At 55.5% G+C, this 12,413-nt stretch overlaps 1 protein-coding gene across 14 annotated transcripts in view; it reads right to left on the minus strand.

Moving 5' to 3' along the window:
- Positions 1 to 12,413, minus strand: part of BCOR (BCL6 corepressor) — a 121,565-nt gene that overhangs the window by 18,083 nt on the left and 91,069 nt on the right. For 11 of the 14 annotated variants that reach the window (XM_045089462.1, XM_045089461.1, XM_013057499.2 and 8 more), the window contains exons 3-7: positions 11,470 to 11,548; positions 7,637 to 10,477; positions 6,903 to 6,956; positions 6,248 to 6,434; positions 152 to 412 (exon numbers count right to left, since the gene is read on the minus strand). In XM_045089462.1, coding sequence (XP_044945397.1) covers positions 152 to 412; positions 6,248 to 6,434; positions 6,903 to 6,956; positions 7,637 to 10,477; positions 11,470 to 11,548 — 3,422 coding nt within the window. The remainder of the gene's footprint in view (positions 1 to 151; positions 413 to 6,247; positions 6,435 to 6,902; positions 6,957 to 7,636; positions 10,478 to 11,469; positions 11,549 to 12,413) is intronic. The other 3 variants (XM_013057504.2, XM_004754904.3, XM_004754907.3) reach the window with 1 other exon arrangement.

Genomic DNA, 12,413 nt, shown 5'->3' on the forward strand with positions numbered 1-12,413 from the left:
CCAGGGCTCCAGGGCGGGAACGGGGGACCGCCACTGCTCCGCACGAGGGACTCCCCCTGGGCGCCCCGTGGTGAGGGCAGGCAGCACAGTTTGGGTCTGGCCGTCCCCCCACCCCCCGCATGCGCAGGCAGCTGAAGCCAACTGAGCTCACCTTTGGAGACCCGTCTCCGCTTGGCTTTCAGCAGAGGGTCCTCGGGCACCTCTTCCACAGCCGTCTCGGTGAGGCTGCTATCACCTGATACTTTGCGCTTTCTGTCTAGCCGGAGGGTGGGGCTGTGTGGCATGTCCACAGCCGCCTGGTCAGTGGGGGACTCGCTCACAGGCTGCCTGTCCACGAAATATTTCTCCACAGGAAGATCTTTGTCCTCTGGAGCTTCAAAAGGATCATGTTTGTTGCCAGCACTGTATTCGCCTGGGGAGGGGGGGGACAACGGCAGGACAAGGAATGAAGGCCCAAAGGTCACCGTGAGAACACAGGACCTCCGTGCCCATCCATGGTAATCTGCCACACACAGACCCTTCTTCAGAACACCGGGGCCCTCACACGTTGGAAGCACAAAGGCCACCAAAACAGAAGGTCCCAGGGCTAGGACAGCTAAGCAGAAAGCGACTACGATGCTCAACTTTCTCCTTGCACCTTTTTTAAATTGGGGCGCGAGGAGAATCGGAAGATGAGGCATCACAACTTCAAGACGCCTAGGTCCCTTCCGGGTCCCTTCCCGCAGGCGGGCAGGTGACCCTGCAGCCAGAGCCAACCAAGCCAGGGCTGACCGAAGAAATCTCTCGGGCAACATTTGCTGAGGGCATTATTTTGAAATAAAAGGAAGGCTGTGTAATAAAGAGAACAAATAGCTCCTACATGTCATCTGCAGAAGGGACCGCATCTGTGTCCCCTTGGGTCAACTGGGAGATAGCCAAGGAGGGGGGCTGGGGCAGGGAGTGTTGGCAGGCAGAGAAGCTGGGGGACCAAGGGAGATGGGAAGAGGAGCCTGGGGAAGCCAAAGGAGAGGCTTCTTGGTGTGCGCACGAGGGTCAAGGGCAATTTCGAAGAACTCAACCTTATCGCTACTCGTTCCCCGTCTTTCTCACATGGGAGGAAGGGAAAAAGTGGAAAGAGTGTATATTAGCCGCCCCCCACCCCCCCCCCACACACACCTCAGTGACACCATGCACACCCATGGGACGTCAGTTACCCCAGCTGGCACTCCCTTCATGCCTTCCTTCACAGGCAAGCACCTGAGGACATTCCAAACACCAGGCTCCGCCCCCTTGGCCCACAGGTGTGTCTCCTTGCACTGCTCCCTCCAGCGCTCCCTAAGCCACGAGGGTGGGCTCCTCACCTCAGGACCTTTCCTTAGATCACCTCAGCTCAACATGACGCGCTGCTGTTTTTCTAGTCTAAGAAATGGCTCACCAACGCTTTGGGTCACCTTTCTTCTAATACACACTTAATTCCCTAAGCATCGCTGGGATGTTAAGGAGCGGGAGCTCGGTATTCTGCTAACACTGAGCAGAAACTGTGCGAGTCCATCTCTCGATGAAGTCAGAAATACACTCTTCATATGCCAACCCCATTCCTCTTGCGTTCCCCACCCCCACCCCCGGGGGGCCACTTCAAATATCCCTCCCTGCTCCTGACCAGCCCACGTGGTTCCCCAATTGGCTTTTTCCTGGGGACATCACCACCATTTAGTGGTGGTCAGTTGCGTGTGTGCGTTGAGGGGTGGGATCGATCCCTGGCCCCAGCTAGGCTGTGCTCTCAATGGTGGAAGGACCCAACCATGTGGGTCTACTGTCATGGCTGCGGGAAGACACAAAGCTCAGTGGCAGCCGGGACTCGTGGCAGCCCACGTTGGGCCCGGGGGAAGCAGAGGGGTGGGCTGTGAGTGTCACACGCCCGCTGCTCTGTGACCCTCCTAACTGCTCCAGCAGTAACAGCTCTACTCTACAACTCAGCCCCCTTCACTTGTAAAGTGGGACTATTACCGCCAGCTGCCTCCCGGACTGGGCTTCATAAACACAGGCCAAGACCAGTGGAGAGAAAGGCTGGGGAAATCAGTGGACGGGACACCAAGACTGTCAGACAAGCTTTCATGTTAGCCCCACTGCATAAAATCTGGAGCCGTGAGCCCTCCCAGTTGACACCATTTGGCGTCTCTGGTCAGCCTTCACAGAGAGCCCCGTGGGAAGGGCTGGGGATCAGCGCACAAATATAGGAACCACCTTATGCCATTTTAAAGTTAATTCAGTGTACGTGTCGTCCCCGCCCCGAGATAGGAAAGATGGATCAAAGCAGGTGATCTGAAAGCAGGGGTGACTGGGAGGTGATGGACACCTTCTACGGTCACAGTCAGGCAGCAGCTTAGCTGGTGTGGGACCCTGGCCACCTTGGTGCCCACACCTGAGACGTGCCCTGATCCGTTTACGCCTCTCTCCCTCCCAAGATGCCACTTCTGGATTTTACACTCTAACTGCAGGTGTCATAATCACCTGTACCTGTAACAGCCCCAGGTCCCCTAATGAGGCGTGCCTTGCTCCGGGAGAAGGCTTTCCGTGCATCTTCACCTCAGCTGCAAACTTGCAAACCGTGCAGTTCACGTCCCACCTAGCCTGCCCAGCCGTTCGCCGTGGTCAGCAAGCAGCCACCGACTGGACACCTCAGCTCCCTGTTGCTCACTGAACCACAGTGTCCCCAACAAGCGGACAAGAGCCATTCCCCAGGTCTCCTCCAGGCTTCCCACCGAGAAGCTGCCGCCTGAGGGCAGAGAGCACCCCGTTACCCACAAGGAGAGGGAGCAAAGTCGCACCCGTGCCCCCCTAGGAATCCTCCTGCCACTATAGTCACAGGTTGACAAAATCACCTATTCACACTACATCACTAAGCTGCTGTCTCCCCTGTTCCGCTGGAGGGTCTTTCCCCAGACTAGGGTCCCCCATCCTTTCCACAGCTCCCAATCCTCTCAGGCAAAGATCCCAATTGGACTGAGCCAAGACCTGCCTCAGTAAGAACCCTGAAGAGCAGCCACCACGAGGAACCAGGAGACACATCGCCACCAGCTAAGGTTGGGGAGGGGGGAGACTCATCACAAACCCGGCCCAGGGCTCGGAGATGAGCTGTTCTGGCCAGAGCTCATGGGGTTACCCTTGAGAGCGAAGGAGACAGAGAGCTGGATACAGGGGACCTAACCACTGGGTCGGCCACCACCACTACTCTCAGCCCTTCTACAGGCGGGACGGCACGCGCTCTTGGTCACCTGATCGACGCAGACGTGAATGTGGCTGTGTGGTTCGTGGCTTAACACCTGCTCCCTGTGGCGCCAGTCCCGTGACTCAAGGGCCTCCCACAATTTGTTCTGATTGTGTCATAGCGCCACCTCACAGAAAGCTCGCCATGGCAACATTTATGCCTCACTGGGGGCAGCAAAGCAACCACCCCCGCTGTCAGGGGCCAGTCCCCCACCCCCCTCCCAGTGAGCCCTCAACAAGGCAGGAGGGTTCCCCATGATGGGAACTCCCTCCTCTGCATGTGACTGTACCACCCCCGGTAAAGGCTAACCTTGTGGGGACTCAAGGCCTCTACAAAAGGGATACAGGGGGAACCTCTGATCCCAAACTCAGTCTAGTTCACCAACACGCAGGTGCAAGGCCTGAGAAAAGCTTCGTGAAGTCCTCTGACCGAGGCTTCCTCCAGGTCCTGCCCAGGCACCCAGACAGGGCAGATCCCGGGTCTGCTCCAGCCAAGTGGCTGCCGAGGGAGACCATCACTCCCGGTTCATGGGGGAAGGGACTGTCCCTGTCCCTCCCCACCTTCAGAATGCCACTGATGTTTCCTCTACTGATAAACTTCCAAAGCGACAAAGCCTCCTAAAGGCATCAGCTGGACTTTTAAAATAAAAACTGACTCTGACCACGAAAAAGACATGAAAATCCCGACGATGGGGTTTCTGACTACATTCGCTCCTGTCAGGCCAGCCCCTCCCGGAAGCACCCATCATCTTAGAAGCTCCTGGGGTCTGCGGGAGGTAAGGGAAGTCTGGAGAGAAGGAAGTCATCTGGAAGGCATCCCGTAACTTCCTCAGAGCCCCTACCCACCCCCACCCCTACCCCAGCTCCCACGTGCTCACAGCTTGGCTCTCGGCCACATGGACCCCAGTGAGGAGAGAACCAACGTGGGGCAGGGCCTGAGCTCACGTGGGCTCAAGACACGAGGGCCAAAAGGACAAGACAACCTGTTAACTTGAAGCCAAATGGATCCAGCACCTACTGTTCCCTAGTTGAGGACGTGACAGCAAGGACAATGGTTCCTCTAGGTCACTCCTCCACAAACTGCCAAGTCCCCATAAGACTGGGGATGGTGACCTACCCCCTTCTTTGCCCCCATCCTAGAAAGTGAGCCCCCACCCCCGCCTTCCCCAATCCTTCTCTGGCCCCTGGTGATGACCCAAGCCTTGCTGCGTGTCCTGGGTGCTCCAGGAAAAGAACCCAACGGACTGAGCCTGGAGGGACTCCGGGGAGGGGAAGGAGGGAGGTCTTTCTGAGTCATCTGGGCTCTCCTTCTCCATTGACCAGACCGAGTACTCGACTCTAGGATCAGCAGGAAAGATGCAGAGGACATAAACTTCCCTGGGAAGGCAGCCAGGGTGAGTGAGATGGGAAGAACAGCAGTCATCCCGGGTCTGGCCAAGTTACTCGAAACCCAGACAAAGGGCAAGAAGACTCAAGGCTGCCTAACTTCCTGCTCCCTTCCTCCAGCCTACCTCACCCACTCCCTCTCCCCTCAGAGAGGCACCTACCTGTTAACTCAGCTTTGCTCACGTCTATCAGGTCTCCCTGAGAGGCTTCCCCAAGAGCTGGCATTATGGGCAAATCAGAAACAAAGGCTGTCCTCGTTTCTGCTTTACTGAACAGCAGCTCAGACCCTCCAAGCTTCCCTATCCATCCCCCTGAAGTGGAAGAGTAAAGAAATCTTTACTCCAGGCACATCAGAGTCCCCGCCACTGACTAGCAACAAAAACTCCCTTCTTCTGAGACTGAAGGAGAACAAATGGTCCTGGCATGGCCTACCCAGAAACCTGGCCACAGGCCTTTGTCTGACCCCAAGGCTGACTATGGGAGACAGGGGGTGGGGGCTGGGGGTGGTCTGTGCCCACAGCAGTAAGAAGCGCCCTCTCCGGGGGCACAAAGTCTCCCAAACTCCATCCAGAACCACAAATTCTCCCCCAAACACCATCAGGCACCAATGAACGCCAAACCCATGATGCCCAACAGCACGGAGCCCGCACAAATGCATCTCCCATCCCTGCCTGCCCCGTCAGGAGGATTCTGCAACCCCCGTCACCTTGACACTCAGCCAGACGCCCAAATTTACCCTCACGAGTGAGGTTTCCAAGGTCTGGAGCGCCCTTTGGGCCCCCACGCGTGCGCATTTAAAAGAGATGGAGAAAGACCTTCTCCACTTGCCACCCACACACCGTGGTGGCCAGGGACATCTCGTGGGCAAACCCCACGGCCCCAGACCACAGCGGGGAACCCACTGCTGGGCCCGAAGAGCGATTTGAGAAAAGCCCTTGCTTCCTCTCCGTTTTGACCAACCCAACAGAATACCACCTCTGTCTGGCGGGAAGACCCCCTCTTTATATTGGTTTATTCCACACCCCTGGATCATGCTGTCAACATCTAACCGTGGCCAACAAACATGCCACTGAAAACAATGATCTCCTCTCTCTGGTGCCCTCAATAGACCCCGTCCCATTTTAACAAAACCTTTATCTCTGGAGGGAGAACACGAGAACCCTCTGTCCCCTGGGAGGCTGTCGCTGTGGTGGGTGGGGAGGCACCTTTGGCTGGAAGCATCAGCCCACTGGTACCAAAAAGAAGGGCAGGGCAGATTATCTGCACCCACTACAAAACAGGACACAACACACATGGCCACGCTTATGTCTCCCGTGGTCATTCCCTTGCTGGTATCGTATCAGAACGTCACTAACTACAGGACCGGTATTTCCCTAGAAAAGGAGAAGCGTCCCAGGAAGTCGTCTTCCACGGGTGCCTCCGTCCCTGGACACCACCTCGTTCAAACAGACGATGGGTCCTTCCCTCCTGGACTGGTGACAGCGGCCTATTTCTCTGAGCAGCCCATCAGCCACAGGGCCACAGCAATGAACCGCTTCCCCATCGCCTCCCTGAGCTCTGGGAGCAGTGCCTCCCACCCCACGCACCACGGGTAAGCCGCTGGGGGTTTACTTACATCTCTCATTGTCATTCTGGTCGGCAATGGCCTCTTCCAGGGCGACCGACTTTGGCTTTTTGTCCTGATTTCCTTTCAACCTGTCCCAGTCGGCAGGGCTGAATTTGCACACCTCAGAGTCTTTGGCTGTCGGGTGGCCACCTTCCCTCTCTTTCATCTCCAGCTCTGAGAAGCGCATCATTGCACGCTAGAAAGAGAACGGAGACGGGGAAGAAAAAAAAAAAACACGACACCTTACCATAAAAGCTATTTCATTTGCCTTACCTTAAAGGAAAGTAGTTTCAAAGAAAAGTTTGCCCAAAACCAACCACAATTTATGATACGACTGAGATATTTTAAAAACGTAATAGATAAAAACGTAAGAGTAGCTATACGTAAGCAATCACACAGTCTGTACTCGTGAAGCCATATGTAGAGAGAGAGAGAAACGCGCTGTGTATGTGTAGCACAGAGACATTCTCGTTTGGAGGTAAATAAAAACAAAACAGAAACACAACGCAAAGGAAAACAAAACAAAAACAACAGAAAAGAAAACAAAATGCACAATGAATAAAAGACGACCATGGCCCACAAACTTCCCTCTGTATATTTGGAAATGAAATTTAACTCAAAAGGTTTATGTAAGATTCTAGTAATAAAAATTTGAAGAACTGACCTCACAGTAAGCAGCGGGTAGACATAAAATACTGTCCTCTTGTAATCCTTCCATCTATGTAATTAAAATGGGCACTCAATGGATCATTTAGATAACTTCATCCATTTTTATAAGCATAAACCAATTTTTTTCTTCACATTGCAACACAATTTGGCTTTATTTATCTTTTAATTAAAAGTAAAATATCTTAAGGAAATTCCTATACAACATCTATCATTCACTAGCAAGTTAAACACATAACTCTATCCCTTTAAGCGAGGTTTTTTTTGGGGGGGGGTGGAAAAAAAAAAATTGCCCGAATCCCACAGACACGCGGCTGCCACACATCTCCACCAAGTATCGCGTAAGACATTTCTAAGCAGTATTGCTAGGCATTATTCGTTAACATACAGTAATGGCAGAGAAGTCAAAGCAACTGATAGGGGACGTCATGCAGTCTTTAGCTAACCTTTGCAATCATTAATACTTCTGTTAGCAGCGTCTGCGTGGAGCTCTCTTAGCATCTACAGGATAACGGCAAGTGTCTGGACACGTGAACCTCCTAAGTGCTACCACTCACGTCCCCTTACTGGACACGTGTCATACATATATTTACGTGACCATAAGCTTTCTTTAACCAAAATCTGCCCGGCGCCCTGCCCTACCATACTCCCCCAATCCTCTTTCCACATTAACAAAAACAGAACTGACAACTGGTAAAGTCACTGAAATTTGGGGGTGGGGGGACGGCTCACCTGCAAGGCGCGCTGCTCCCGGCTGAGCTGGCTGGAATCTGCGTACAGTTCGGTAGTGACACACTTGAATCGGTCACCCACGTAACCAGCGGAATTTGCGATCCTCTTTGCCAGCTTCGATGGCTTGGGTTTGAGAACTTTGCCATCGGTGGATTCGGCATCGTCGGCTCCGTCTTTGGTATAGGTAGGGGTGACGTCCACACTTGGCGGGGCGCTGCCCACGCAAAACGGTTTGGGATCCTCTGGGGTTTTCCCAAAAGTTACGGGTGGGCCATCATTCGCCAGAGTCGGCTCCAGGAAGGGAGTAGAGACGGGCAGCCCCAGGTTCTCCTTGGTGGTTCCTGCTGGAATGCTCTCCTTGCTTAAGCTGAAGACTGACTGGCCAGGGGCCTGCTTGAAAGTGTAAGCTTCGTGGAAATCACTGATGCGCCCCAACTCCTCCCTCAGGGCGACGAAATCACGGTGTGGCTGCAGGGCGGGCTCAGCCGGGGGCTTACTGGGCTCGGTGCTCTGGCCCACGCTCTCGGCCGCGAAGCCCGGCTTGGCCGCGTTCGCCTCTGTTTTAGCGTCCGCCTCCTCCCGGAGGAGGTCTACATAGACAAGTTTGTCGCTCTTGACTACCGTTTTCCCTTGGTTCCAGCTGGGGCTGGGCTTCAGGTTCTTGTCGGAGGGGACTTCTGGCTGTAGCTTGGTGCTGCTCGCTTCCAGCATCTCAGAAAACCGGTTCCGGAGGGCTGGGTCCTCGTAGCGCCTCTCGTGGGAGCGGGACCTCCTCTCTGGTTTCTCCTCCTTAGTGATCTCGATGGGCGTGTGAGGTATCAACATGGGGTGCACCATGCCCAACCCCAGCGCGTCCTGGTAGGTCACAAACTCCGGTCGGCCTGTGGGCAGCCCGTAGGGCAGTCCGGGCTTCGGGGCAAGGTGCCCGGGGAATAGACTGCCGTTGGGCAGCAAGACTGGGTGAGGGTAGACAGGTCCCTTGCCGTGTAAGGAGAGGGGGCTTATAGCGATGCCCTCGGGTGCCGGGTAAGGGAGGTAACTCCTGGGGTAGGGAATCGGTGGGGACCTAAATGCCTCATTTGGCGACAGAAAGATCGAGCTTGGCGGAAGGCCATTCTCGTTTGCTTTGAAGCTCGGCTCCGGGTTGCTGGCTTTGGCGCCCTTGCTGCTGGTGCTGCTGCTGTGCTTGGCAGGTGTGGTCGGGGGCTGGCCCACGTGCTGAATGACGGACGGCGTAGTATCCACGGAGCTCCTGCTGGTCTTGCAGCCATCTGCATTGGCATTGGGTGCCGGCGACGCAGAGGCCGGGCGGCCGGCACTCGAGACCGAGCCCGAGACGTTGGTGACCACAGCGTCTGTGCCGCCCATGCGGGGACACGATGAGCTCCGCTGCTGTGGGATCGCCCAGTCCAAAGCCTTGTTTTTCAGCGGCAGGCCTTTGCCGTTGTTCTCTTCATTAGGGCTCGGCCCGGGCACCACCCAGGACGAGGGAGCCGTGCTGATGATTTCAGATCTATAGATAGCACAGCCGTTTCCGGGAGGAGATAGGGTTTCTTTCGGAATCTCACTGCCGGACAGCACTAAGCCGCTTCCAGCTCGGCTGTGCACGAGGACCGTGGGGGCCATCTTCTTTATGTGGTCGGCTTTGGAAGCATCCACGTCCACCACCTTTGCGGACAAGTCCAGTGGCTTATCGGTGACATCTTTGGTAACTGTCTGCTTCTCCAACAGAGGAGGGGAGCCACCGTCTTTTCTGTCCTGGCCCGCTGCTTTCCGGGTGTGCCCGGGAACCGACTGGGCCCCTTCAGCCCCTTCCGGGCCCTTCGGATACTTGCCGTTGGAGAGCCTGGCCGAAGGGAACTCACTGCTGACTGTCATGTATGGCTTCGACAGGGTGACAGATGGCGAGGTGGAGATCCTGGCGTAGTGCTTATGAAATTCAGAGTAGGTGTCTGCAGTGGGCTGGGAGGGAAGGTGGACCCGGGGCGAAGGTCGAGGCGAAGGGGGCAGCAGGAGCGCTGTGTCCCCGGGCAGACCGCTGGTGACCCCCTTGGTGGAGGGCACCCTCGGCTGCTTACTGTTCTGGATGTGGGGATAGGCATGGGACTCGACGGGGTTCCCAGGACTGACGCCCATCTTCCAGGGCAGGCTTTTGTCTGCGCAGTGGACCAAAGGTGGGATGGCCGGGGAGGCAGAAGGTGTCGAGAGCCTCATGGGCGAAGCCAGGGACGACGGGATGTGGGGACTGACGTAGTGAGGCGGCGGCAGGTAGAGAAAGCGCTCCCCGTTGGTGCAGACCGGAGAATACAGCGGCTGGGCCAAGCTGTAGGACTGCTGAGGTAGCAAGGCCTTGTACATGTTCAGGGAATACTTATTTGGCGAGTCGAGGAAAGGGTAGATGGCTGGCGTGGCCCCCTCCATGTAAGGGTTGACCCAGGGCAGCCGCAGGTAACTAGCACCATTGATGTTGAGAGGGCTCTGTTTGTCGCTGGCAGGCCTGTCCAAGCCCAGCGTTTCTGCTGTGGGCACAGCACTTTTTTGTATCCCAGGGGGTGTTTTGTAGATAGCACTGAAGCCATTGGGGGCCTTTCCAGAGACAGCGGAAGCCTCCACCGTCTCAGGGGTGTTCGGTTTGAACTGCAATTCTGGATTTCTCTCGGACGAGAACCCAAGACCACCCAGAGTGCTCGTGGCAGCCTCCCGACCTTTCTCTGAGCCCAGTCCGCACAAGCTAGAATAGACGATGTTGCCGGGGACACGCAGTCCTTCCCGGATCAGGCCGGTGCGGTCCATGCTGAGCGCGGCCAGGCCATCGATCCGATGGGCCGTAGTGGCCTCCACCTTAGTGGAAGAAGAACACAGGTGTTAACTCGTGACGCCCCCATCAAAGCTGTAGGTCCTGTCCCAAGGAGAAACCAACAGCTAGGCTCACAGGACATCAGCCTCCACATCTGAGCACAAAGGGTTAAAAAGAGAGGCTTCACGGGGGCCCACCATCCCTGGCCCACATATCCAAAAGCCTTTGATGCCTGCCTTCTCACCTTGGTTCAGCTAGTATCCTGAAAGCCTGTAAAAGGTTGATCCCTTTAGACTTGGGGCCTATACATTAAATTTAGTCATCTATTAACTCGGGAAAATTCACTTTCTCAGCAAAAATTCTCGGCTGCCACAGAAAGGACGCCAGCTCTACTACTCTAGGCACCGCCCTCATAGGGTACGGACAGGGGGGTGGGTGGGTGGGGAGACGGGACCTGAACCTCCCAGGCCCTTATGTTGGGGGGCAGGGTGGTGCTCACTGGGGTCTCTCCCCACCCCCCCCCAGCTAGGGAAGCATGGTGATTATTTAACATAACATGCAAGAAACAATCTTTGGTGGGATGGCAGGGAAGGAGGACTTTAGCTGTCTCATTTCTAAATCAATAAAGAGGCCAGGGGTCAAACTGTGGTAGTGCCTTTTGACTTCCTCTCCTGCTGTCTGAAGACGGGTCTGTGTTTCGTATTTTACTGGAAAAGGAAACCCTAAGGGTCTACTTGGAGGTTGGAAATTTATCGAGCTTCAGAGAGCATGGAGGCAGCCTGTGGCTTAGCCAAGAAAAGGAGGCACATATGCCACCGGGTCACTATGGGACTGACTCGGACACTCCTGGGACAGGGCTAGCGTGTCACCGGGAATGCAAGAAGAGCTCCGGTGAGGGCCAGGTCCTGCAGAAGCAGCATCCTACTCAGACCCACCCAGCCCTGCCCTACCCCCAAAAGACCCCTTGGCAGCATGCAAATTAATGCACCAGGGATTATAGATCGATGGATATTTAGACTGAAGCCACGTCTCTTACCACGTTGTGGTTCAAGGGATTTTCTTCCCTCAGGTCCAGTCTGGCCTTTGAAGCGTCACCATCGTTTACAGGAATTTTCCTACGTGAAAAGGACATACGAAACTTCATGAAAGCATTCCCCCACTTAATCCATCTTTCACAGATCGCCCCCGAACGGACCAGTTTCTAATAACTCCGTTCCTCAAACCGCCCTCACCGAACAATTCCTCCCCAGCGCCCCTATTGAAAGCTGGCCCCAAATGGTGCTTCAGCTGGGCTGGCAGAAAACAAAGGCAAGGCAGGGCACAACGGGGCCAGGGAATCCCAGACAGGGCCCCAGGCCGGCCGCCGAGGGAAACGAAGATTCTGTGCTGTTCTTTTCTCTGGAGAAGAGGCCACGGGGGCCAATACATAGCTCCACGATCCTAGCGGGGACCTCCGAAGCTCTACCTGAGGTCAGACATCAGGGAGGACCAAAGGCCAAAGACCGAAGTGGAGACACAAGGCTGCAGTCACAGGACCTGCCATTCTGTGCTCCTCACCAGGGTGGGCTTTCAAAACTTTTCCCCAAAGTTAGGTGCCGTGGTCTACAAAATTGGCTTCCCTGGTGATAATGAAGCCGTATGTGACTGCCCGTCTCACAGTGACGGGGGATACACACGAAGAGCCTACAAATGTCATGTCAGCCGCTCCGGGCTCCAGAGCAAAGCCGCCCATCTGTGCCAGGCTGCCGCGGCCGTCCTGGGACTTGTTATCAGACAGCATCGATATAGCAAGTGTACGGTGCCAACTTTCAAATCCCCAGGATAAAATCGCTGACAGGCAGCAGCGGATACCCCAAGAGCGGCTTCAGGCCCCTGCCGCTTAGCTGCTGCTACCCCACACTCCAAAATCACTGATTAGGAAGCCCAGCGGAGCTGTCGGGTGACTGAAACCAGGAGCCGATGGCCTCGCCGAGGAGGCGG

Source organism: Mustela putorius, unplaced genomic scaffold (assembly GCF_011764305.1).
Source record: "Mustela putorius furo isolate JIRA1106 unplaced genomic scaffold, ASM1176430v1.1 tig00003836_pilon_pilon_pilon, whole genome shotgun sequence".
Taxonomy (NCBI): Eukaryota; Metazoa; Chordata; class Mammalia; order Carnivora; family Mustelidae; genus Mustela; species Mustela putorius.